We start from the raw sequence: 25,848 nt of genomic DNA on the forward strand, positions 1-25,848 counted from the left end.
TATACCTAGGACCTACCCAACCTGCAAAAGGGCTAAAAACGCACTTCTATACTCACAATCCATATATCAACAGTTCAATCATATCACACAGCCCCTCCTGGGCCCATCAAATCAATCATCCATCACAATACGCAAAATTTCAATTTAGTCCTTATTATTGATCATTTTTGCAAAAACTGCCCAAACAAGCTCTAAAAATTATAAAACTTTGTCCCGCGGTCCTTAGCAATATTACTAAGCTATTGCAAAGAGAATCGTAATTTTCTAAGCTACCACGAATATTTTATGGATTTTTAATCCTATTTAAGCACTAGAAAATTACGTAAAAACTAGGTTCGGGTTTACCTTTGCCAATTCCGACTTCGGGAACGCGCTCGGGACGTCTGACAATGGGGGGCCTAGCCAAAACCTCGGTCCAATTCGGAGACTTTTCCGGTAACGGTCCGTCTTAGCCCAAATTTGCAGCATCTGGCCAATCGTCGAATTTCCGCGAATCGAGGATACCTACACGAAGCCCATTACACGGGGGTTAGCACATAAAATTTTCAGAATTTTCTAAGCTCATTTAATGCTCGAAAATACACTGCGAAGTTCCGTGGGACCCACCGAAAAACGGTGTCAGAAAAATTCGAAATTTATGTCGTTGCGAAGCTCTCGACGAATGGAGCGTGCTGGTGGCCTCGGTTTCCTCGTGGGATTCACGGTTTTCGAGAAATTTAGCCCAAAAGTCGAAATGGGCTAAAATCTTCCCGAGCTAAAATCGGACAATCCGCTCGATGGATTTCGGCGTTCTTGGTGTCTATGGAAAGCTCTCGCCGAGTAGATGGTTTTGGACACAAGACCCGGTCAATCGGCCGGATCGGCCGAGGAAGGGGCGAGCGGCCGCGGCCAGCCGCGTTGCGCGCGTGGGCGCTGCTTGGCCATTGGCCGGGCTGGGTGCGTCATTGGCCGGGTCGCGGGCGCAAGAAGTGAGGAGAGAGAAACGGGAGAGAGAAGGCAGAGGGACGACGCGCGCGGGAGAAGAAAAAGGAAGAAGGAAAAGGGCCGGTTCGATTCGACCGGTCCGATCCGGTCCGATTCGATTCGGCCGGTTCGATTCAGGATACAAAATTTTGAATTTTTACTCTGCCTCGGGACAGAAAACGAGGTCCAAAAATTCCGAAAAAAAATTCCCGAAAACTCAGAAAAATACGTAGACTCCAAATATATTTTTGGTTTTGCCACGTGGTCTTTAAATTAATTTTTAAAAATCATCAAAGTTTATATTTTTGGAAAATCGAACCCGATTTTTAAAATCCGAAAAATCTCAAAAAAAAAATTCCTAAAATTTGAATAAAATTTAAATATAAAAAATACTCATAATTAATAAAATTTTGGGGTGTTACAATTTTTCTTAATTTTTTAATGTAATCTATCACCTTCATTAAATTTTATTAATTCTTTTTATTTTATAATAATTAAACATCACATGCACGATAGCATGTCAAAAAATTAAATCAGTGGGGCCATTTGGAACTGAATGTATAAAAAAAAAAAAAAAATTAGAGATGAAGATTCATCAAGGACAATGCATTTAAGAAGAAGCATGCAATTTCCAAGTGGTTGATGACAAAGACTCTATTAAAAATTTAGAAACTGTAACCTACTTTTTAGAATTTAAAATTTTATAAAATTTTAATTTAATTATTTTTTTATTTTTTATGTATTTAATAGAATTTATTTTTTATTTTTAAAAATTATTTTAAAATAAATAAAAATTATATTAAAAATAATATAATTGTGTATAAATTAAATTAAATTAAATTATTTTTCTTATAAATAATTATTTTCCTAATGAAGCTAATAAGTAAATCCCACCAGACTATTAAACTGATAATTTAATATTATAAATAATTAATCTTATCATTTTTTTATTATAAATATTGCAGTCAAGGGTCAAGAGTGGCAACAATAGAATATTACTAAATTTAAATATATTATTTATTTTAAATATTCAAATGTTTAATAAAATAGAATATTATATATTTTTTCACATCAAACAATAATATTACAAAAGAAGGAAATATGAAATATGGGTATACTGTGATATAGGTAAAAATTTTGGTAAATGAAAAAAATTAGTTTCAACGATATTTATTTTAATTAAATGATTTTTCAGGGTATTTTGTAATTTAAGAATCTCTCATGGTGGGTGATCAAATTCACCCAAATGTTAGTCATTTATTTCCTTTTCAATTATGATCCTGTTACAACAATTTTTAAAATAATATTTTTAAAAAAGTATTTAGTATTTTAATCATATTTATAATATTATATATTTTCTATTTTTATATTCTATTAAGTTACATCGTTTAAAAATTAAAAAAATAATTTATAAAAGTTATAATTTAAAATATTTAGAGATTAAAAGTGTATTTTAATTATGATTAATAAAATAATATAATTATCTTTTTATTTTTAATAACTTTTTTATTAAATATTTTTATTTTAAATTATTATATAAATATTTAATAAAATAATTAATAAAATAATTAATAATTATTAAAATAATTAATATTATAATATATGCTGTCTTAGCAAGATTTTTCTGAGATTAAAGTTTGCACTAGATTACAAAGATGTGCTGATTCCATTATTGTCTTATCGCACTCCTTGCTAGTCCCACGATTAAAAGCTAAAAGAGTTCATTCCATGGTCAACTTTAGCCTTCGCTCCATAATTCACACTATATATATATATATATATATATATATCAATATAACAATACCATCATAATTATTTATTTATTTATTTATTTAATTTTATTTTATTTTAGAATCAAAATAAAAAATTTATTAACGTAAAAATATTTTGATATCATTAAATTAAAATAATATACTTTTATAATCTTACCCTTTCCATTTATTATGGAAATTTCCTAAAATAAATAAATTCATTTCTGGCATTATATATTATTTCCATCTCCAGCACCTCCCTGCCCACTTATCTTTCCTTCTTCTGCCATTTTCACCTGCTTTTACTTTGCTGCATTCCATGGCGCTCAATTTGCTTTCCCCTGCTGAAATCAAGGCTATCTCCTTCTTAGATTCCACCAAGTCCAGCCACCTTACGAAGCTTCCAGGTTTCAACTCTTCCTTCTTTATATCAATTTTTTTTTTCTTTTCTGTTTGGTTAACGAGAAAAAGGCGGACTGAGAAAGTTGGGAGCTTGAGCATAAAGCTTCCTGTACTTTAGTCGCATACTGGTGCTTTTTCCAAGTATTGGAAAATCGAATTTCTATGGTTTGTACAATCCCAAGAGAGTATCTAGGAAAAGACAAAAAAACTGAATTGTTTCTTTTTTCTTATATGCTTATGATCAAGAAAGGGGAAAAAAGAAAGGATCATAACTTTTTTTTTTCTTTGTAGTTGTTATTTTCGTTTTGTGGAACTGAAGCATTATGTGAAATGATATTTCCCCTTTTTTTGCTTTTTTTTTTTTTTTGGAGGTTAAAAATAAGCTCTGCTTGTGTTTTGTGAATTTTCAGGTGGTTTCAGTTTAAAGAGGAAGGATTTTGGGGCAGCATTTGGGAAGAAAGTGCAGTGTTCGGCCCAGCCTCCTCCACCAGCCTGGCCAGGAAGAGCTTTTCCAGATTTAGGCCGTAAGACTTGGGATGGCCCAAAGCCTATTTCAGTCGTTGGATCCACTGGCTCCATTGGGACTCAGGTAATTAAGAGAACTTTGTGCAAGCCCCACGTTAACACCTTCTGCCCCTTCGTCTTAAAGACAGAATTTGATAATCTTTGCAGACATTGGACATCGTGGCAGAGAATCCAGATAAATTCAGAGTTGTGGCACTCGCAGCTGGTTCAAATGTTACTCTTCTTGCAGATCAGGTAATCTTTGGTTTCGTTATGTTCTATAGAATTTGCAGTTCTTATAATTTTCCACCCTTGTTTTTATCTCCTTTCATTATCTTAATGTTTCTTAAATTACTATTCGACGGGCAGCCTGAGGTTACTTTCTTGTTGAGGATTAACGAAAAGGATTGGAATCTTGTCAAATTGGATCCTGCTCAGTGCTTTGGCACTTAATAAATTGTTTACATTGTGCAGGTGAAGACTTTCAAACCTCAACTTGTTGCTGTTAGAAATGAGTCATTAGTTCATGAACTCAGAGAAGCTTTGGCTGATGTTGAAGAAAAACCTGAGATTATTCCTGGGGAGCAAGGAGTTGTTGAGGTACCCTACCATCTTATTCCTCATCCTTGGTTTGGTTTGATGAAGCTTTTCTTCTTATTAATTGCCTTTCATTTATTTTCAGGTTGCTCGCCATCCAGATGCTGTCAGTGTAGTTACAGGAATAGTAGGTTGTGCAGGCTTAAAGGTGAGGCCCTAGTATTTTATATTTTTTAATCTTCTATTTGTAAATCTTTTTGCATCATATAATGAAGAATATTTACTGCCTTTCAGGTAAAAGATGTTGATTTGGGATAATATAATTTGAGAAGCTTAGTTCCTACTCACTACTTCAATATGATGTGAATCTGTGAACATGAATATGCCCAAATTTCCTTTGTTGTTGATATAGTTGAATATCCATGTAAACACACATTAGAAGAAAATGACTGGCTTATCATTATGTGCTTGTCTTCACATGTCCATTCTTATTTCTCACTGATCATAATATTTTGACTATTTGATGACTCTTTGTTACTTCTTAAAGATTTAAATTGAGCATTGGGTTGAAAACCAAGAATGAGTCCAATTGTTAACAACATGAATGAATCACCCGAATTTCTTTTCCAATTTTGTTTTTCTAGCCTACAGTGGCTGCAATAGAAGCTGGAAAAGACATATGCTTGGCCAATAAAGAGACATTAATTGCTGGAGGGCCCTTTGTCCTTCCTCTTGCTCACAAATATAATGTGAAAATTCTCCCGGCTGATTCAGAACATTCTGCTATATTTCAGGTATGAAACATATCCTGCATTTTGCCTCTGGAAGTTGCTCGTCTTATTTCTAGCATTTGCACAATCTTTGACTTTCAATTCATTCCATTCCTACTAAATATGCAACTATAAAGAGATCTTGTTTCTGCAGTGTATTCAAGGCCTGCCAGATGGTGCACTGCGGCGTATTATTTTAACTGCTTCAGGTGGAGCTTTCAGGTGTGAAATCATAATTTTGGCTGCAATCTTTAAGCTTCTAATCTAAGTTTACAAGTTAGGTTCTCTTTATCTGTCTTTGCTGATAGGGACTTATTCTAGAGATATAGTTTTGTTGACAATTTGGAGAGTTTTATTTGCTTAAAACTTGTTATGATGCACTCTTCATATTATTTTATTCTTAAAGGCAACTAAATTGACATCACGTAATCTTAGATGCAAACATCTCTTCTATTTATGTTTGTGTTCAAGTTAAATTTTATAGACTGTTTATTCTATCATAGTCTTTTAATGGCTTCGGATATTAAATTTGTTCACCATTGAATGGCTGATCCGTCTTATAATTTTTTTTTCATGGCTGATTCTGGATATCATGAACCCTTTATTAAATTTTGAAGAAGCTCATTTTAACTATCAGATCTCTGGATTGCTGACAGGGATTGGCCTGTTGATAAATTGAAAGAAGTTAAAGTAGCTGATGCTTTAAAGCATCCTAACTGGAATATGGGGAAAAAGATTACAGTGGACTCCGCTACCCTTTTCAATAAGGTTTGTTATGTTGCTTTGCTGTCTGTAGTTTACTCCAAATTGAAAGCAGCATATTGAGTGAGAATCAATTTGGCAACCATGCTTTAGTTTACAATCAAGTCAATTTTCTTTTTTGACAGGGTTTAGAAGTCATTGAAGCCCATTATTTGTTTGGAGCTGAGTATGATAATATTGAGATAGTAATTCATCCACAATCTATAATACATTCAATGGTTGAAACACAGGTATTATAACTATTGTCACTTTTCTGCTGCTTGTGTTCTTTTTAGGAGCAGTACATTAGAAATTATTGGATTATGAAGTGTGAATCTTGGAGTTTTTTCTTTTCTTATATTTTATTTCCATTTTATTTCTTTCCAGGATTCATCTGTTCTTGCACAGTTGGGGTGGCCCGATATGCGTTTACCAATTCTATATACTATGTCATGGCCTGACAGAATATACTGCTCTGAAATAACCTGGCCTCGCCTTGACCTTTGCAAGTAATGAACCTTTCTCTTTCCATATTGCAAGTTTTTCCTATTCCTAGGTGCAAGCCTAGGACTTGAGCTATGCCTTCTTCCAAGGAAAGAGACATCACTTGGCCTTAAAAACCATTGGCCAGGGATTTTAATTTGCGCCTTTAATAGTGGTAACATAATTTATATAAAACTGGTTCAAAATAAATTCAACTATTCTTACAATTATCAGAATTTAGAATAGGATATCTAATACATTTTGAAACCCAACTCCTCAAACTTATTAAATAGGCCTATTATCCATTTTGATGCCTCATGGTGAAACTGTAGCATTCCTAGCAGATGAAGAAGGATTAAAAACATTCTGTTTGCCAAGAAATTAATGACATGTCTTGATTACGATTTGCCAGCATGGGCTTATTAGTGGATGCATGTGCAAATGCTTTTGTTTTGTTTCCAATTCATGAAACTTAACTCAGGACAAACTTTTCATTCACCATATAGCTAACATCAACAATGGATGTTTTGTGAATTAGTTTCTTTCAACAGAATTTCCAGATATGGTACTGGAAACTGAGAATCTCAGAATGATTAATCATCTTTTATTTGTTGAACTAATGAGTTTTGGAATTTGATATTTAGGATATCAAACTTGTTGAATACTTATCTAAGTATTATTTTGTTTTTTGATATTTAAAATTAAATGGATGATACAGGCTTGGGTCTCTAACATTTAAAGCTCCTGACAATGTAAAGTACCCTTCTATGGATCTTGCCTATGCTGCTGGACGGGCTGGAGGGACCATGACTGGAGTGCTTAGTGCTGCGAATGAGAAAGCTGTAGAGATGTTCATCAATGAAAAGTATGTTTATTATTGCTTACCAATTATCTGCTTGCAAATTATAAAAGTTGTGCCAGCTGGCATAGCTTTTTGGCAAGAAGTTCTTAGATCATTTCATGGAGAAAATTTAGGAGATTCATTATCATTCTACACTTGCTTTAGATGATGGTTTGATCACTATGTGCTTCAGTTCCTTTAGACATGTTAATATGCATGACAAAATTTCTGCTTACTTGTTTTGCTTCTGAATATTTAGGAAAAATAATTGAATAATAGCTTAACTCGCCATCTTTTATGAAGCCTCATTATGGTATAACTAGTGGTGAATGTGATTTCTTGTCTTGAGAAATAGTGTTACACATTGTAATAATCGGTATATTGAGAGCCTGGACATATTATTTGATACAATTGGATTTGTGTTCGGCTTTATTTAATATTTTTGCTTGCTTTCAACATTAGTGTGGCAAACAATGTGCTATTATATGCATCTACTTGGATTGAGAATCCTTAGCTAATGCATAATTTGACCCTCTTTTCAGGATCGGCTACCTTGATATTTTCAAGATTGTGGAGCTAACGTGTGATAAACATAGGTCAGAACTGGTGGCGTCGCCCTCTCTCGAGGAAATTATACATTATGACTTGTGGGCACGAGACTATGCTGCTAGTTTGCAACCCACTTCTGGTCTAAGCCCTGTTCTTGCATGATTGACTGCCTGGAACTAGAGAGATTCTCGATCCTGCCAAGAAAATGGCGTTCTTCCTGGGGTTTTTGGGGGGCATGGTGTATCATATAAATAGCAAGAATGTGTTTCCCCTTCATTGCGTACCGATTGTATAATTGCTATCCTTGAACGCTTGAAGAAAGTTGAAGTGGAGATAAATTTTCAGTAACCAAAAAAAAAAAAAAAAAAATTGCATTTTGTTCCTAAAAATCGGAAGTATCAGTTGGTTTCAATAGAAGCTGACAACGTATGAAGTTATACAAAACTTCGTTTCAATTCGCCTTTCTCACCATAGATGCAAGGAAATTGTGCTAACCATTTAAGAGTAATTATTAACAAACTAATGTTTGCTTCGTCAAAACCAAAGTTATCAAAGAAAATTCCCAAACAAAATCTGATAACGTAACGGAACCATCTAATCCATGCTGACGCTGGTGCTCATTGCTGGTACAAAGAAAGTTACAGGCCTTCCAGCAAAAGAAAAATATGGCAGGGCCAAGCCCAGCTTCGCACTGATTATTGAACAATGACAAGAATATTAAGCACGTCCTGGCCTGGTTTAGACTTGGTGAGTCCTGGGCTGAGAGATTTGCCAAAGCCCAATCTGATGAATAGACTACATGAACCATTTAGATCCAATCACAAAACTCGTATTATAATGGATCTCACATGCAAAGGTCATAAATATCTTTATTTCTCGGAGCTATGCAGACATGATAAATATTATAATTTCCTTTTGAGGGTGTTATGGCAGTTGTGATATTAGTAACTTTTTCTTGGGAATATGGGTGCAACTGTTGTTCCTTTGGTACCACCTTTCCAAGTCATTTCGTCTTGGTGGCTTGTTTGTTGTTTGGTAGTTAGGAATTCATTTATTTTTGGAGGTTTACGGGTACTGTTGGCTGCTGCTAATCAATTAAAGGAAGTGGGCGGTGCAATGTATGCCCGAGAAAGAAACCTTACGATTCAATAATGGAGCTATATGTATTCAAACAACCATACATGCACGGTTGTTTTACCTTGTGTTTACGACAAGTTACATGCATTTTGTCTGTTTTAATTACAACATATGCAACAATACAAGAAATGATAGTCCCTTTTGTTAGGTTTATTTCATAATTCATTGTAAAATTTCTAATTTTAATCACGAATAGAAGTTATAATCTTAATTTTATTCTAAAAAAAATTTATAAAAAGGTAACTCAATACACGAAATACTCCATACTAATGAGTTTTTAAAATAAATAATTATTAATATTTTGGTTTTTATCAAATTAGTTGATGAGATGAAAGAGCAGTGCCGGCCTCCTTATTAATTTTGCTTTTTGGACAATTGCTGTTGGGATTTTGTTACTTTTTCATTGGAATTTCAATGCAATCGTACGCTTCAAAGCTTTACAGGATATTTTTCTTTCTATCCACTTCTGTCTTGTTTGGTAGTTCATTTTGAAGCCTTAATTAAATGAAAATGGTACAATGCACTTAAACACCCCCGCCAAACACGGCTGTTTTATCCTTTTCTTTTCCTCCTCGATTCTCTCCTCCTCTCTGTGTAATGAATCAATTTGAAACCATGACCAATGCAACCAGTGAGAATATGCAAAAAAAAAAAAAAAAAAAAAGAAAGGGTATAAGATTGATATTTGTGAAATGAAATTGTCCATGAATTAGGGAAATGGTGGATTTATAGATGGAACAAAGAAGCATCCAAAGATGAATTAATTTCCTAGAAAACTTCTCCTGATTACATTTGAATGCATGAAAGGGGAAAAGAGTCATCACAATCAAGAATCAAATTTTAGTGAACTATCAATTGACCTGACAACAGGAACATCACGGTACATGATTTGGGGTCCCACCTTTAAGGAAAAGTTAATGGGTATGATTTAAAGCTGCTCAGTTCATGCTTATTTATCTATGCGAAAGCTCTGATATGTAGATTTAGAAAAGGAGCCTGCCAATGGGTAATTGGTGTTGGTAAAGATTAAGGAACAAACTTGGTCTGCCAATATTTAGAGAAAAAGGGAGCTTCAAAATGTGGGGTGTGTGAACATGGCCAGCTATTCATCCAGAATCCTCAAACACTACTATAGAACCAATAAAACAGAAACCTGATACATCTATAATATAATTTTAATACAAAAAATTCTTTTAGATTGTTGTCCAGTGACCAAAACTGTCACATGGTCCAGTGGCAATGGACATATTGAACCAAAGATATTAATGGGATTCATCCAAGCAACTTTGGAATTTTATCTCAAAATCAAAAGAGAAAAGGGGACCTCAATGATTACCTTGAAAGAATTTAGCCAATCCAACCTAGCATCTACCTTTTTTTCTGAGGAATAATAGGTACTTTAGGTAGTAGGAAAAATAATGAAGAATGCTGAAAAATAAAAAATTCCATTCTTCTCTGGTGAAGGATCAAGTGAGACAAATAACAGTAAATCATGGGTGGAGCAGCTAGGCCTAGGCATATACAAGTACAAATTAGTCATGCAAGCTCCAAAGATTTATTAGACTATAACCAATCAGTTAATTATTAAATGATATATGATCAAATGCAATTTCTAGCTTGGGAAAGCAGAAATTTGCACTGATATTCACATTTTAAAGAGCAATAGCTAGCCAATAGGGGATCCTTCTAATACTTAATTAGGGTATGTTAGGTAATAAATTGAAATCATGATTAAGTTTGAAAGAAGAGAAAAATAGATGATGTGAAAGTGGAATCATTTGCTCAAGTTGGTGAGGCTGGAGGGAAACAAAGAGCAAGTGGAAAAGTGGGGGTTTGCAAAGTGGGGATGATGTGGAAACATGGGAGCCCTATACGCTGATTTGATTGGGTGCCCAAGAAACACATGTAGGGGGTCCTTGTGAGTGCCAGCAAGCTACGGGCTTTGCCCTTGTATGCTCCAAAAGAAGAAAAAGAAAGAACGTGGAATACCCCACAGCCAAAAGCCCACTACCCTCTACTGATTCTTTCTCGGTCACTTGAAACCTTTAACTGATTATCCCTTTTCTGATTCTTGTTTCTCAAGAAAAATTTTATATGGGTTTAATGAAAAAAAGATAAAAAGCACAAATATTCAAGGAAAGCTTTCAGAATTTTTATTACCCAGTTATGGGGATTTTATGAGAATTTAGAACCCTATGATCCAACTTCGTTTTGGCAAAACCATTCCTTGTGAGATTCCAACTTCAACAGCTCCTACTTGCCTCAAAATGGAGAGAGAGGGAGAGGAGAAATTCTGTATCTTCACTTTACACATTTTCCTAGGTTTTGGTGGAAGCTTTTGCAGTGGGATTGGTACGGGACAAGGCGACAATAAGCATAGACCAAACTTTACTTTCTGTTTCTATTTGGGACAGCCATACTAGGTAAAATATTGTTGCCAGTGGCCTTCTATTCAGCTTTCTCCTTCTATTCCCATGCCCATTCTACGCCGACACCAAAGGAATTTGTAAATAAATAAATACTCTTATCAAATAAAATTAAAATTTGATATTTAATATATAAATCAAATATAAATGAAGATGGTTTTAAATCGTTTAATAGAGTGAAAGCATTTAATGAATATACAGTCCTTTATCAAATGTGAAATAAAAATTTTCCTTGTCAACTTCTGATGGATCATGAAATGATGCAATTGAAAAGGAGGTTTGTATAAGGGTAATTCTCAGTTGATGGTTTTTCGCAATCAATGTGAACATTGACTTTCACAAGCCCACATCAAAATTAATACAATTTCTTGTCTGCTAGTGTATTGTATTAATTAGCCAAACTTGTGTAAATGGTTGTTACTCTCCATGTATATTCGCAAATTGTTATTTTATTATTTCCATAATATTAAAAATTTTAAATTAGATTTTTCTATAACCATTCTAATAATATGAGAAATAAGTTTTGAGTATTGACAATTTGGATATATGTATGCTTGATCAAGAAAAACAATTTCACTAACCTTGAAAATGTCAAATAATCCAATTTTTTAGAGAAAAATAATTATTTTTCGGACATAACTTGAAAGTGGCTCTAATGAATTTTTTTTGTTCATTTAATTTTAATAACTAGTTTTCAAATGAACTTCTGGTTAGTATAAACAAGAAACTAACAACCATCTCCTCCCTACCAAGAAAAAAAAAAGGAATGAAATTATTGTCCATGGAGACTTAGAACTCAAGTGTCAAAGTAGAACAAAAATGGCGGTTTGGATTAGGCAAAATCTATCAACATCTCTGGTATTAGACATTAATGTTCACCTAAATAATAAATAAGTAGTGATTCTCTTTAGACTTTGCATACAAAATAAAAGTAATTAGGTATCACATCTGTATCCTGTGAGACTCACACAATTCTAAAATGTATATTAAAAAAAAAAGAATTTGCAGATATAAAATATGAATATTTATTATAGTGTGAAAAATTATTATATAATAATAACACTATGCATTTATTTAATAATTAATAATTACATTACCCAAGAAAAAACTAATAATCATATATTAAATTCCCCCTCTAAAAAAAATACTCAAAATAATAATAATAATAATAATAATAATAATAATAATAATAATTCACCTCTCAAAATGGTCGAAGATTCCTGTTCAACCCATTAACATTAGATAAAAACCCAACCAAGTCCTGCCTGTACGGCAGGAAGGACCGTCGTTTATCCTCCTCCTTGAGGGCTCTGCCCTTCGCGTAATGCTCTTTAATCTTATCTTTCTCTTTGTTCTCTTTACAAGCTTCATCTTCCATTACTCTTTCGCTGCTCTTCTTTGCTGGCGTCAAGAACACGAAGTTATCCTTTCCATCGCTGTTACTTCTGTAAAGCAAGTCTCGAAACTTCCATCTCTTCGAAGACCCAGTGGAACTGCTCTTCTTGCACGTTCCGGGGGATTCCTTTCCCTTCTTTGGAGTCCACACGCAGTAAGTCCCAGCCGGCACGTTTTCCAGGTCGTCGGCCTCCGAAGAGGAGCAAGACGTCGTTTCTTGCTCTTCGCTGAAGAGTTTCCTCAACGGTAATCTGTTGCGTTTGGCGGTTTGGGATTGGTCGGAGACAGTGGATGCTGGTTTGGATAATTCTTCTCCATCCATGAGCAAATCGGTGTTAAATAAAGGATAGATTGGCCTTATCTGTCCGTTATAGAAGATCTCATCAGCCGGAATAGGCGACGCGTCCTGCTCTGTACACACAATTGCAAACTCGAACTCTTCCTCGTCATCATCATCATCTTCATCGTCGTCGTCGGCTCCGAGTTTCTTGTGGTCTTCTCGTTTTTGCATTGATGGTGGGAAATGTTGCTTTGTTTTCCAAGAGAAACAGTTAGAGTCATCATTAGAGAATTCTTGGGTGACTCTAGCTGCAATCTCAGCAAGCTTCCCAGAAGAATAAGAGTTGAAGCTGGGGGAGCTTGGAGAGAGGGCGATGAAAGAGCTTGGCTGCATTTGCAGCAGCTTTTTCAATGGCTAGCTATACGCAATTTCTGTTGCGTATGCTTGGAGAGAGAGAGAGAGAGAGAGAGAGAGGGCTAAAGGGTTTGGCTCAAGATTAATCAAAAACCACAACCTGTTGGGATATATATATGACAAATGGTACACAGAGAGTGGTCTGTTAAACATCACCAATATCATTTAATAAAAATTGAACTGAACAGGTTAATTTTTAATGTCTTGTGAACCTGTTTACCTTTAGTTTCACGTAACAAGAACTCAACCCAAGCTCATTACACGTGGAAGAGTGAGAGGGATCACACGTAGCTTTTATTTTTTCCTTTATGAATACTGATATTGGCTATTTAAAAAAAAAAAAAAGACTTGCTGGGTAATTGGAGAAATTAGTAGATGGATTTATATATATATATATATATATATATATATATATATATATTATTTTTTATAATTATATGAAATTTATTTTTTATATTATAAAAAGAGTATTTTTTGATGAGAAAAAAATATTATTTTTAATATTTTTAATATATCTAATAATTAACCCAATAATTATAACTCATGTTAAGTTTTGTACTGTAGCGTTTATTAAAGTTGTGCGGTGGTCCTATATTTTCAAATTATCACAATTTTTGTGGGTAATGTAAATCTTAGTGAGGAAATCAAATCCACATATCGAAAGGGTGTGGTGGGAGGGATTTTCTTGCTCCATAGGGGAGATGGCTTATATTTATAAAGTTGCTTTGAGCAGACATCATCTGAAATTTGGCAAGAAGGAAGGGGACCAACATATATGAGTTGATTTTAATATAGGGAAAAGTATAAAAAATGTACATGTGGTTTCATGTTTTGACATATAAGGGACCGTGATTTTATTTTTATCAAATTAGTACTGTGTCGTATACTCCGTTAGCGATAATGGTCCAAAACGTCAATACCTGTTAAATTAGTGCTGACGTAGCTTTAATAAGCCCCACCAAACTCTATATAACCAATCAAAATTAAGTTAATTTTAAATTTAAATATAATTACATCAATTATATTTAAAAAGTAAAGTAAAGAGAATAAAAATAATATGCCTACCATCTATTGGAATCGGGAAAAAAAAGAAAGAAAAAGTTACTCTCAGTTCTCCCAAATAATAGAATGCATGAAGAAAAACCTTAAATCCTAAATCCCTTTACCTGAATCTACCATAGAATCTCCCAAATTAATTGCTTTTGGAATTCAAAGCAAGTTTATGATTCAGTGTCTCTGAAAGGAAGAGTTGGTTCTCATTGAAGAAATAATGATGAGTCTCTTTTATCTCAATATTTTAAATGCATTTTTTGTTATAGATACTGTTATTGGGTCGGCACCTTTGACGGGTGGGTTATGGGTTATCGAAATGGGTGGGCATGTGGGTTGATTGTTCGGTTAATGAGCGAAATGCATGGGTGACCCTCCATATGAGAATGCTATTGAGCAGTATTGAATTTGGTTTTGCTTCGCTATAGAATGGTGTGTTCATCACTTTTGTGTGTATGTTTCAATCATGTTGTGATTTATCAATGAATATGAATATGAATATGAATCAATATTTTGAATAAAGCAGAGCATTTATATTTGGTTTGAAATAAAGAGAGGATGGAATGCACAGTTACGTAATTCCCCCACATTTACTTAATGATTCACAGTTTGCATGTTTATTATGGTTGACACATAACCATTTTGATCGAACATTTATATTAATTAATTTTGCAGGAGGATGTCTATTTATGTGAATTTGAACTCACATCATGGGGGTAAATGGGTGTTTAAACCCATGATGGTTTATGAAGGGGGACAAATAGAGTATAAGGATTATGTTGATATAGATTTTTTTATCACATTTTGAATTGCAGTCTTATGCAAAGGAATTGCATTATGACTACTGTAGGATATGGTTTAGGATACTTGGTCTATCTGGGGATGAAGCCTTTGAAGAGATAGAGAATGATTCCCAGGTTAATAACATGTTGGATTATAACTCAAGTGCAGATGAGATTGACATTTATTTTGTTGAGAATGCTAAACTAGTGACATTTATTCATGAGCATGTTTCTCATGTTGAGAAGGATAATGATGAGCATATTGCTGCTATTGAAAAGGATAGTGAGGTAACTGATGTTAATAGGGATAAGGACTCTGCTGCTAATGAGGGGGACAGTCAGGTAGCTGATGTTAATAGGGATAAGGACTCTGCTGCAAATGAGAGGGACAGTGAGGTAGTTGATTTTAATAGGGATAGGGACTCTATTGCTAATGAGAGGGATAGTGAGGTGGCTGATGATAAGGGGGACAAAGAATCTTTTAATGTTGACATGGATAGTGATTCAACTGATAGTGATTACAACATTAATTCAGATGCTGATGAAGATGGATCAAGTGAATTCTGTATTGGAAGTTCAGATATTAGTGAGATGTATATTGATTTAAAAGGTAGTGATGATGATATTTTTAGTGGAGCCAATGATAAAGGTTCTAAAGGTAGAGAAAATGATGGCAACAATCATGAATATACACAAGCAGGGGAAAATACAAGGGATTATGAGGAGTTCTGTGAAAAGGCAGAGGATCTAAATGAGGATGACTATGAGGAGTTCTGTGAAAAGGTAGCTAATGAAGATGAACTTCATTCTTTGCATAGTGCATCTGAAGATGATGTACCATACCCTGAATTTAATGAGAGTTTTGGTTTTGCAAACCCCCAATTATGTATGGGTATGAAATTTTCAAGTCACATAATATTTAGAAGGGCATTAAAATAATGGGCTATAAGAAATGGCTTTGGTTTCAAGTTGTTGAAAAATACTTCAACAAGGATAACTGCTATATGCCATCATTTGTGTGGTTTTAAGGTACATGCCAGTAAGTTAAGAGATAGTACAACATTTCAAATCAAAACGTTCAACTCTAAACACAGTTGTCCTAGGGGTTTCCATAATAATCTTGTGGATAACACATATATATCACAAAAATTTATTGAAGATCTAAGGGATAACCCAACATGGGTGGAGTGTAACACCCCTATTTGCATAGCCTGGTATATTTCACTATTCCGGTGACCGGTGTCGGTCCGGACAACTGAGGAGATTAGAACCATACTTAAGACAACTAGATAAGCCCTGAACACAAATAATTAGTAATTGCCAATTAGTTAAGTATAAATAAGAAAAACAGAACATAAGAAGTTAAACGAGCCGAGAGGCACAACGATGGGTGACCTTTTCTGGAAGGATTGCGAAGTCAATTTAAACTCAAATTTCGAACCGTAAAATATGACGTTGCGGTCCTTAAGACTATTACGAACACAGTGGAAAAGAGAAAATCACGAAAAAGAATTGTTAAGTCAGTCAAATAATTAGGTCAGGGAGCTGGAAGAAATATTGAATTATTTGCAAACCCGGTTGAACCGGTGAGGGACAATTTAGTTAATTAACCCCGAGAGCTGACTCCTAACCTAACTGTCAAATAAAATCGGAGAAAAAAAAATTTTGGGATCGAAAATTAAATTAGAGAACTAATGGAAAAAAAAATAAAAAAAGTGAAAAGTGATGACATCACGCATGACATCATGCATGATGCAATAAATCTAATAATTGAATATTTAAATTTAGGATAATTTTTGGTCTTCCTAAAAGGTTAAAAATGCATAAAAGAAAGAAAAAAAAAAAACAAAAGTCCATCTTCATCTTGCCGCCCCATTCTCACCATTGAAACAACTCCCATGGAAGCTTGATACAAGCTTGATTCAAGCTTGATTCCACCCACTTAACCTTATTTTATCCCCAAATTAATCCATAAAAACTTGTTAACTTCACTTAAGGAAGCATTTGAAGAAGAAAAGAAAAGGAAAAAGGGAGTGAATTGAAGAATTGGAATTCAAGTGAAGGTAAGTAATTTACTTTGAAATTTTAGTTTTGATGCACATGTATTAAGTTAATTTAACTTAGATTTTAATCTAAAAATAAAAGGAAACAATTGTTGGGAGACTTTTAGTGAATTTCAGCCAGCCGTGGATATATGAGAATATGATGTGTTTTGAATGAATTAAATGTGTTAGGAAGCTTGAATGAGTTGAGAAATGGTCTTTGTATATTTGGAATTAATTAAATGTAACAAAGTAGTGAGTTAGGTTTTTGACACCTAGGGTTTGGGAGGCAAAAATGTGAGAATTGGTCAAATGGTGTGTTTGACCTTGTTTGAGATGAAAAATAGTCATTTGTGACCAATTGAGATGTGTTGGAAGTGTTAGAAGTGAGTTTAAATTCGAATTGAAAATAGTCATGCTGCAGGCAGCAGGACCAAGGTCCCTTTGAGGGATAAAAACTGAAAATTTATAAGTCCAATTGGTATGAGACCAATTGGGAATGAAAATAGACACAAAATGAAACATTTTTTATTTAGGAATTATGCCCAAAAAGTGACCAAAACCTAGTGAACAAATTGACCAAACCCGGATTAGGAAATCTGACCTGTACAAAAATGACCAAATGAACAGTGTTTGTTCATTTGGCCATAACATGGGCTAGGTAGGTCTAAATGACCTGAAATTTTACCAGTAGACACCTGAGATATAGACATAAAACTTTCATGAAGAACACAAACCCAAATTATGCCCTTAACTAAGTCATTTGGCCACCCAAAATTGGTAACCTAAAACTGCCAGAACCAGTTTAGTGCCCAGAAATTTGGGTTAAGTCCAATCCGGCAGCCATGATTCAAATGGCTATAACTTGAGCTACAAAACTTTAATTGGAGTGATTCAAAAAGGAGAATAAAGTTAAGACAATAGGGAACATTTTCTATGAAGAAGGTTTTTCCAAATTCTAACAGAAAAATGACCAATGAACAGTGCAACATAAGACACCAAAACTGAAAATTTACAATTTTGCCTAAAAGACTTAAAATTTGAGAAAACAACCAAAACCAACAAATTAGGTAACCAAAATGTGGTATGTGGGTGAAATTAGAATTCCCATACTTATTAAGCATTAGAAAGTCAATAAATTAACTTTAATAGTGTCATGAATAGTAACCCCGAAACACAAATTTTAAAGAACGTCAAGTTTGGCATATTAAAGCTAGGTATAAGTAGATTTGAATTTATTTTTGGAGTTATAATAAATGGTGATACTGAAACACTATGAAACTGTGTGTTTCAGTGGAAAAGAATACCGGAAAAGAATCCGAGACATCGAGTCAAGGCCAAGAGGCGACTCGTATAAGGTTTGTGCACAACTAACTTTTTTGTTACTTTTCACTTCTAAATTGATTTGAACAAGTTTATTTTATGATTTATAATTTTGTTGTGTTGAGGATTTTAATTTATTGAATGAAATTGTATAAATTAAATGTAAATTTTCTTATGCATTTAAGGATTTATTGCATGGTTTTGAGGATTGTAAATTTTAAGTTTGATGTGTTGCCAACCTTGAGCATGAATTTATGATGATTAAATATGTTGATGATTTGTAATCACTTTGTAAATAGAAATTGTTTTGAATATGATTTGAAACCACAGTTGACATGGCAAAATTTGTTGTGAATTCTCATTAGCTTATCTAGTGAGATATCTCCTCCACTAGATGGGGTGAGTTTCTTCCTCTCTGGCTTGCCAGTTGGGGAAGAGTTTGAATGAGTACTTATATTAGCTAGTCTTTGTTCCTCCCTTTTAGCCTCGGTTATTGGGAGAGTGTGAAATGTTGTGGTGTACAACACGGCATCTATTTGAATTTTGAGTCATGGGTTCAACTGTGTGAATTGTTGGCAACGCCTTTTAAATTATGCATAGTTTGATAAATTATGGTTGAAATAAATAATTTGTCAGTGATTCAAAATATTTTTGTATTGTTTCGGGATTTAAAAGAAATGTAGATAAATAGTTACTATTTGATCAAAATGTTATTCAAATGAATAATTTGCATGAATGAAAATATTGATTTCTGAATGTTATGAATTTTGAAGAATTTAGAAATTTTAAATTTTTATTTGTTATGAATTGTCGAGCATAACTTGTATTAAGTTTTAAATTATTAGTCTGTGCACCACTGAGTTCACCACTCAGCGATAGCTTTGTATGCTGTTTCAGGTGAAAGGAATAATAAAGCAGCTGAGCAAGATTTTTGAAAGACATAGTGAGACTATATTCTGGTATATCATAGGTATACCCTTGTACTTTAGATTTTGATGTAATTCTGTAATTATATGTATGAAATTTCCTTTGAGTAGTTGTACTAACTCTTTTGTAATATATTTTTGGATTGTAATTAAATACAAATTATTATAAGGTTATCTTGAGATTTTATGTATTTATAAAGTTTTGCACTACTAAATTTTTAATGATCCCATGAATGTAAATATTAATTTTGTTACCTTAATGAGAGGTTTCAATATTTGATTTAATTTAAACTGTGTATTGAGTTGCTTATGTTGATTTGTGAAATGAGATTGAATAATGGAGTTGTGATTGAGAAAAATATTGGGAGTGTTTTTATTTTCAGGTTTTGAAGAACTATTTTCTCAAAATACAGACGGCACTCTGCCAAAATTTTTGTAAAAATTACGAAGATTTTAAATATTTAAAAATTTAATTTATGTTTGGACTTTAAATAAAGATTTTTAAAATCTGAAAAAAATTTTTACCCACCAATTTAAAAATGAATGAAAATTATTTTAAAATCCCTTGTAGTATATTTAATGGGTTACCGGTAGGCAAAGTACGGTAATTCGTTAGGTGTACTACGGGAGCATGTTACATCTTACGAGGAGTAGGGTGTGACATGGAGAATGCAATGCAAAAGAAAATACAAAGGGATCCAGGGGTAGAAGTTTCTTTACAGCAATGCTATAGAGCAAGAAGAAAAGCTAAGAAAGTGATAGAAGGTGATGTAAAAGAGCAATACATAAGGCTTTATTACTATGCTGCCACCATTATGAAGTTGAACCCTGGAAGTTGTGTGAAGATTAAAACTTTTCTGGCTGATTCCCCTATTATTCAAAATGAACAGAATGAAGAGATTTTAACTCCAATCCCTAAACAAATATTTGTGTTTCAGTACATGTATGTAAGGTTTGCTGCCTAAAAGCAAGGTTTCTTTACTGGTGTTAGGCCATGAATTGGCTTAGATGGTTGTCACTTAAAGACTCCAATGGGTGGTCAATTGTTATGTGCTGTTGGAAGAGATGGGAATGAAAACATGTTCCCACTTGCTATAGGTTGGTGGACATAGAGGAAAAGGCAAGTTGGTTATAGTTTATAAAGCTCTTGTTAGATGACTTACGTAGACCTGAAGACTGTGGTTGGGTGTTTATGTCAGATAAACAGAAGGTAATTTAACTCAAACTATTTATATGTGCATCTATCATTTAATTGTTTTCTAAATTAAATTATGTTTTATCTAACTTGCATCATGTTCATAGGGTCTAATTGAAGCTTTTAAAGAAGTTGGTTTGGGTGTTGAGCATAGGTATTGCATAAAGCATCTGTATGATAATTACAAGGTGCATTTTAGGGGTATTGAGTACAAAAAATGACTTTGGGCAGTTGCTTCTGCAGGGTCAATGGCACAATTTGAGTATAGAGTTGCTAAACTGAAAGAGTTTGATACAAATGTTTATGATTGGGTAATGAGGTCTGAGCCAAAAACATGGGCAAGGGCCTTTTTTTCAACACATGTCAAGTGTGAAGCATTTCAGAATAACATATGTGAATCATTCAATGCCTATATACTAAAGGCAAGGGACATTCCAATTCTTAGTATGTTTGAGTGGATAAGGAGAAGAATAATGAAGAGATTTCATGTCAAGTACACTGCCATGCTAAAATACAAGGGAGACATTTGCCCAAATGCACAAGACACTTTGGAAAAGCTGAAGTTTGAGAGCAAGAATTGCTTTTGCACTCCTGCAGGTGAGAGAAGATATGAAGTGGACTTCTATGACACCACTAATGTGGTTAATTTGATACATCAGTCATGCACATGTAGAATGTGGGAATTGTCAGGTATACCATGCAAACATGTTGTGTTTGCTATTTATACAAACAGGGAGCAACCTGAAAAGTATGTACACAAGTACTTTCATAAGGATACCTATTTGGCTATTTACAATTATGTCCTTCATCCACTACCTAGACAGCATGACTGGGAGAAAACAAATTTGCCTGATATACAGCCTGCCATGGTTAGGAAGCCAGCAGACAGACCTAAGAAAAGAAGGATTAGGGCTATTGATGAACCTAGAAATCCTTTCAAATTGACAAGAGCTGGAGGCACAGTATATTGTGGCAATTGCAAGCAAAAAGGCCATAATGTTAGGGGATGTAAAGCTGCATTGACAGGAGATACACCTTGGCAGAGGAGACAAAGATTAAACAGAGCCAAGAAAATAGTTAGTAATGTCATTTAATAAATGGCTATTAATATTGTTTCCATATGAGTATTTACTTATAATTTTCCTAATATTTATATTACTAAAATATAGGGTGAGCAAAATATCAATGAAGGGCATAATGTGACACAAAGCACATCAACTACAGGATCACCCCCATCAAAGAATGGTCAAAATATGGTTAGACAAATTTTCATTAATTATCGTTTTAATTATATTGCTTAATTATGATGTTTACTTATTTAGCTTATAATTTTATGATTAGCTAAGGAAAAAACATAGGCTTATGAAGGAATGCACAACATCAGCTTCACAACCAACCACATCTACTATTGATAATGTATAATAGACATTTGTCCCATTTTAGTTACTTAAATTTATAACATCAAATACATTTATTAATGTTTGTGATAAATGTGCAATTATTTCATTTAGAGTAAGGCAAGTTATACTAGGAGCAAGCAATCAAATTCTCAGCTAGTCATAACACACAACAAGGTATTACAAGTTGTCATTTAATTTCTTAATACTTCATAGGAATTGGGCTGTTTGATACATGATGGTATTTGGTTTTCAAATAACAGCAGCCTATGGGTCAATTTATACCACCAAAGCAACAACAGGCGACTTCAACTAATGGACTAATGACAAAGCTCAGACCTTCGCAACCCACCAAGTGTACTTCTTAAGAAGTTCCTATTTCAGCTCCACCATCAAGTTACAAGAATTTCAAGAGAGCATCTGAACTTGCTTCACATATCCCTGAAAATGACTAAAATTTTGTATGGATAGTGACAGTATATTATATCTTGGTGTTTATTTTACATGTTGTTCTATGTTGTATAAACACTAAATAGCTCTATATGGTTTATTTTGAATGGAGAAAATAGTGTTAAATATAGGGCGGATGTGGTGGCTGCTGAATTTTAAGATTTTTGTTTTATAGATGGTTTTTGGTAGAATTCCATGTTGACAGCTTTTATTTTAGGCAAATTAGATGTAAGCAACCAGTTGTAAGCAGTTGATTAATGGATATTGCAGTTTGTTTATCTTTGCCAATAATGAGTTTGCTAATATAGACTGCACTTTAGTTATCTTTGTATTTATTCAGTTCATCAATGGTTATTGGAATGTAGATGAGAATTTGTTGAATATGGTTGTAATTGTTAATCTACTATTCAGTTCATAAATGACCTAAGAGAAGAATCTTGCAGCAGCTTTATGTCCTAGTCTTTCAAATTTGTAGTCACATATTCATAATGCATTTGGGTCAATTTATACCACCAAAGCAACAACAGGCGACTTCAACTAATGGACTAATGACAAAGCTCAGACCTTCGCAACCCACCAAGTGTACTTCTTAAGAAGTTCCTATTTCAGCTCCACCATCAAGTTACAAGAATTTCAAGAGAGCATCTGAACTTGCTTCACATATCCCTGAAAATGACTAAAATTTTGTATGGATAGTGACAGTATATTATATCTTGGTGTTTATTTTACATGTTGTTCTATGTTGTATAAACACTAAATAGCTCTATATGGTTTATTTTGAATGGAGAAAATAGTGTTAAATATAGGGCGGATGTGGTGGCTGCTGAATTTTAAGATTTTTGTTTTATAGATGGTTTTTGGTAGAATTCCATGTTGACAGCTTTTATTTTAGGCAAATTAGATGTAAGCAACCAGTTGTAAGCAGTTGATTAATGGATATTGCAGTTTGTTTATCTTTGCCAATAATGAGTTTGCTAATATAGACTGCACTTTAGTTATCTTTGTATTTATTCAGTTCATCAATGGTTATTGGAATGTAGATGAGAATTTGTTGAATATGGTTGTAATTGTTAATCTACTATTCAGTTCATAAATGACCTCAGAGAAGAATCTTGCAGCAGCTTTATGTCCTAGTCTTTCAAATTTGTAGTCACATATTCATAATGCATTTGGGTCAATTTATACCACCAAAGCAACAACAGGCGACTTCAACTAATGGACTAATGACAAAGCTCAGACCTTCGCAACCCACCAAGTGTACTTCTTAAGAAGTTCCTATTTCAGCTCCACCATCAAGTTACAAGAATTTCAAGAGAGCATCTGAACTTGCTTCACATATCCCTGAAAATGACTAAAATTTTGTATGGATAGTGACAGTATATTATATCTTGGTGTTTATTTTACATGTTGTTCTATGTTGTATAAACACTAAATAGCTCTATATGGTTTATTTTGAATGGAGAAAATAGTGTTAAATATAGGGCGGATGTGGTGGCTGCTGAATTTTAAGATTTTTGTTTTATAGATGGTTTTTGGTAGAATTCCATGTTGACAGCTTTTATTTTAGGCAAATTAGATGTAAGCAACCAGTTGTAAGCAGTTGATTAATGGATATTGCAGTTTGTTTATCTTTGCCAATAATGAGTTTGCTAATATAGACTGCACTTTAGTTATCTTTGTATTTATTCAGTTCATCAATGGTTATTGGAATGTAGATGAGAATTTGTGGAATATGGTTGTAATTGTTAATCTACTATTCAGTTCATAAATGACCTCAGAGAAGAATCTTGCAGCAGCTTTATGTCCTAGTCTTTCAAATTTGTAGTCACATATTCATAATGCATTTGGCCTATTGTGCTTTGTATTTTATGCTTAAAACATCCAGGTGCATTTTTTGTAATGCCAATTTTAAGTAAATCTTGTATAAATCTCGCTCCAACTTGAATTTCTGAAGGTTGTCAAATGAAATTATTCACAAATGAACTCAGTACAACATGGAGAATTGAACTACTGGTTGGTATGCTGCTTGCAATATGGCTTGCCGCAATAATTATGTATTGGAAGATGAAGCCAACAATCTCAGCACAATATGCCAGCACATGCAACCAATTACACAATCTAAGTAAACATATACCATATCAAATGGTTAATTTATTGCATAATCAGAGTACCAATTATATATACTAGTACTAAAAATAGGCAATTACAACTATTACAGATAGAAGGGTAAGCATTGAGCAAAACATGACTTCACTTTGGCATTTACACAAACACCTTACTTGCATAATATCAGTGCTTGAACTCCTAACAAAACCATCAATGCCTCCCACAACCAATCAACCCCCAACCCATCACGGCAGATACAATAATCCACGATCATGTCCTATTTTGGTACACTTCACATTACAGTAACTCTTCACCTAAAACAAGACGAACGCTAAACTGAAACCGATAAAAAAGGTCCTCACCATTGATGGAAACTTGTAACAATTAATTTGCTTCTGTTGGGTAAGCAAAAGCATCAATTGATCATGTGCAATTTTACAATCATTCTCCGAACGATTAGTTTTTTTTTTATTGTCCTTAATCTCTGCCAACAATTCAATCTCCCGAGCTCGACAATCACTAATTTCATCCTCACAATCTGCAATATTCTCATTCATTTGAGCAACAATTCCTTTGCACCTTCTATAAGGTATCTCATCTACCCATCGAAAGAAAGAACATCTCTTCCCATCTGTACTAAATCTTCCACAGCCACGAAATTTTCTGCCTTCATTTCCATCTGTGGTTGCAGTTCTAATAGGTGAAACTGCCCCGCAATGACATAGTTGAACACTGGAGCTTGAAATTTCTCCTCGACTTTGCTCAGATTCTGAGTGGGATGTCATCCTTCAGCTCTGCTTTCACTGTATTCACTAAGTTTTCAACTCAAATTGAGTATCAAAAGGGATATAGGAAAATTGGGTTAAGAGCCATACAAAGAAGATCCAGATGGTTGGGACATATTATTTTTTTATTCTCATTATTTTACTTTGTATTTTAATTAATGTAATTATATTTAAGTTTAAAATTAACTTAATTTTGATTGGTTACATAAAGTTTGGTAAGGCTTATTAAAGCTACGTCAGCACTAATTTAACGGGTATTGACATTTTGGACCATTAGCGCTAATGGAGTATACCACACTATACTAATTTGACAAAAATAAAATCACGATCCCTTATGTGTCAAAACGCGAAATCACAGGTGCCTTTTTTATACTTTTTCCTTAAATATAAGATAAAAATAGCTACCCACCTAATGAAATTCAATGCTTAATTAATCAATTAGTTTATCACTAATTTCAAATCTCAAAGTTTATGCATGCATCAGGATCATGTACCAAATTTTTGCTTCCAATTTATTAATTAATTTGAAGATGGGCAGTGTGACAAATCTTGACGCTGGTTTGGGAAAGGATGAAGAATAAGGAGTATGTTAAAAATTT

At 33.7% G+C, this 25,848-nt stretch overlaps 3 protein-coding genes across 3 annotated transcripts; 1 reads left to right on the forward strand and 2 right to left on the reverse strand.

Moving 5' to 3' along the window:
• The first annotated feature begins 2,808 nt into the window (after positions 1 to 2,808).
• LOC110657095 (1-deoxy-D-xylulose 5-phosphate reductoisomerase, chloroplastic) lies at positions 2,809 to 7,801 on the forward strand. The gene is made up of 12 exons (XM_021814157.2): positions 2,809 to 3,121; positions 3,527 to 3,705; positions 3,789 to 3,875; positions 4,095 to 4,220; positions 4,303 to 4,365; positions 4,802 to 4,951; positions 5,082 to 5,149; positions 5,584 to 5,695; positions 5,815 to 5,919; positions 6,056 to 6,177; positions 6,870 to 7,016; positions 7,535 to 7,801. The coding sequence occupies exons 1-12, from the start codon at positions 3,034 to 3,036 to the stop codon at positions 7,701 to 7,703; spliced, it is 1,416 nt and encodes a 471-aa protein (XP_021669849.1). The 5' UTR covers positions 2,809 to 3,033; the 3' UTR covers positions 7,704 to 7,801.
• Positions 7,802 to 12,113: 4,312 nt separating this feature from the next.
• Positions 12,114 to 13,325, reverse strand: LOC110657096 (uncharacterized). Its single transcript, XM_021814158.2, has one exon. The coding sequence runs from the start codon at positions 13,170 to 13,172 to the stop codon at positions 12,306 to 12,308; it is 867 nt and encodes a 288-aa protein (XP_021669850.1). The 5' UTR covers positions 13,173 to 13,325; the 3' UTR covers positions 12,114 to 12,305.
• Positions 13,326 to 24,778: 11,453 nt separating this feature from the next.
• LOC131172216 (uncharacterized) lies at positions 24,779 to 25,249 on the reverse strand. The gene has a single exon (XM_058133164.1). It carries the CDS (start codon positions 25,247 to 25,249, stop codon positions 24,779 to 24,781), a length of 471 nt encoding a protein of 156 aa, XP_057989147.1.
• Positions 25,250 to 25,848: the final 599 nt, after the last annotated feature.

The sequence above is a fragment of the Hevea brasiliensis genome, chromosome 13 (assembly GCF_030052815.1).
Source record: "Hevea brasiliensis isolate MT/VB/25A 57/8 chromosome 13, ASM3005281v1, whole genome shotgun sequence".
Taxonomy (NCBI): Eukaryota; Viridiplantae; Streptophyta; class Magnoliopsida; order Malpighiales; family Euphorbiaceae; genus Hevea; species Hevea brasiliensis.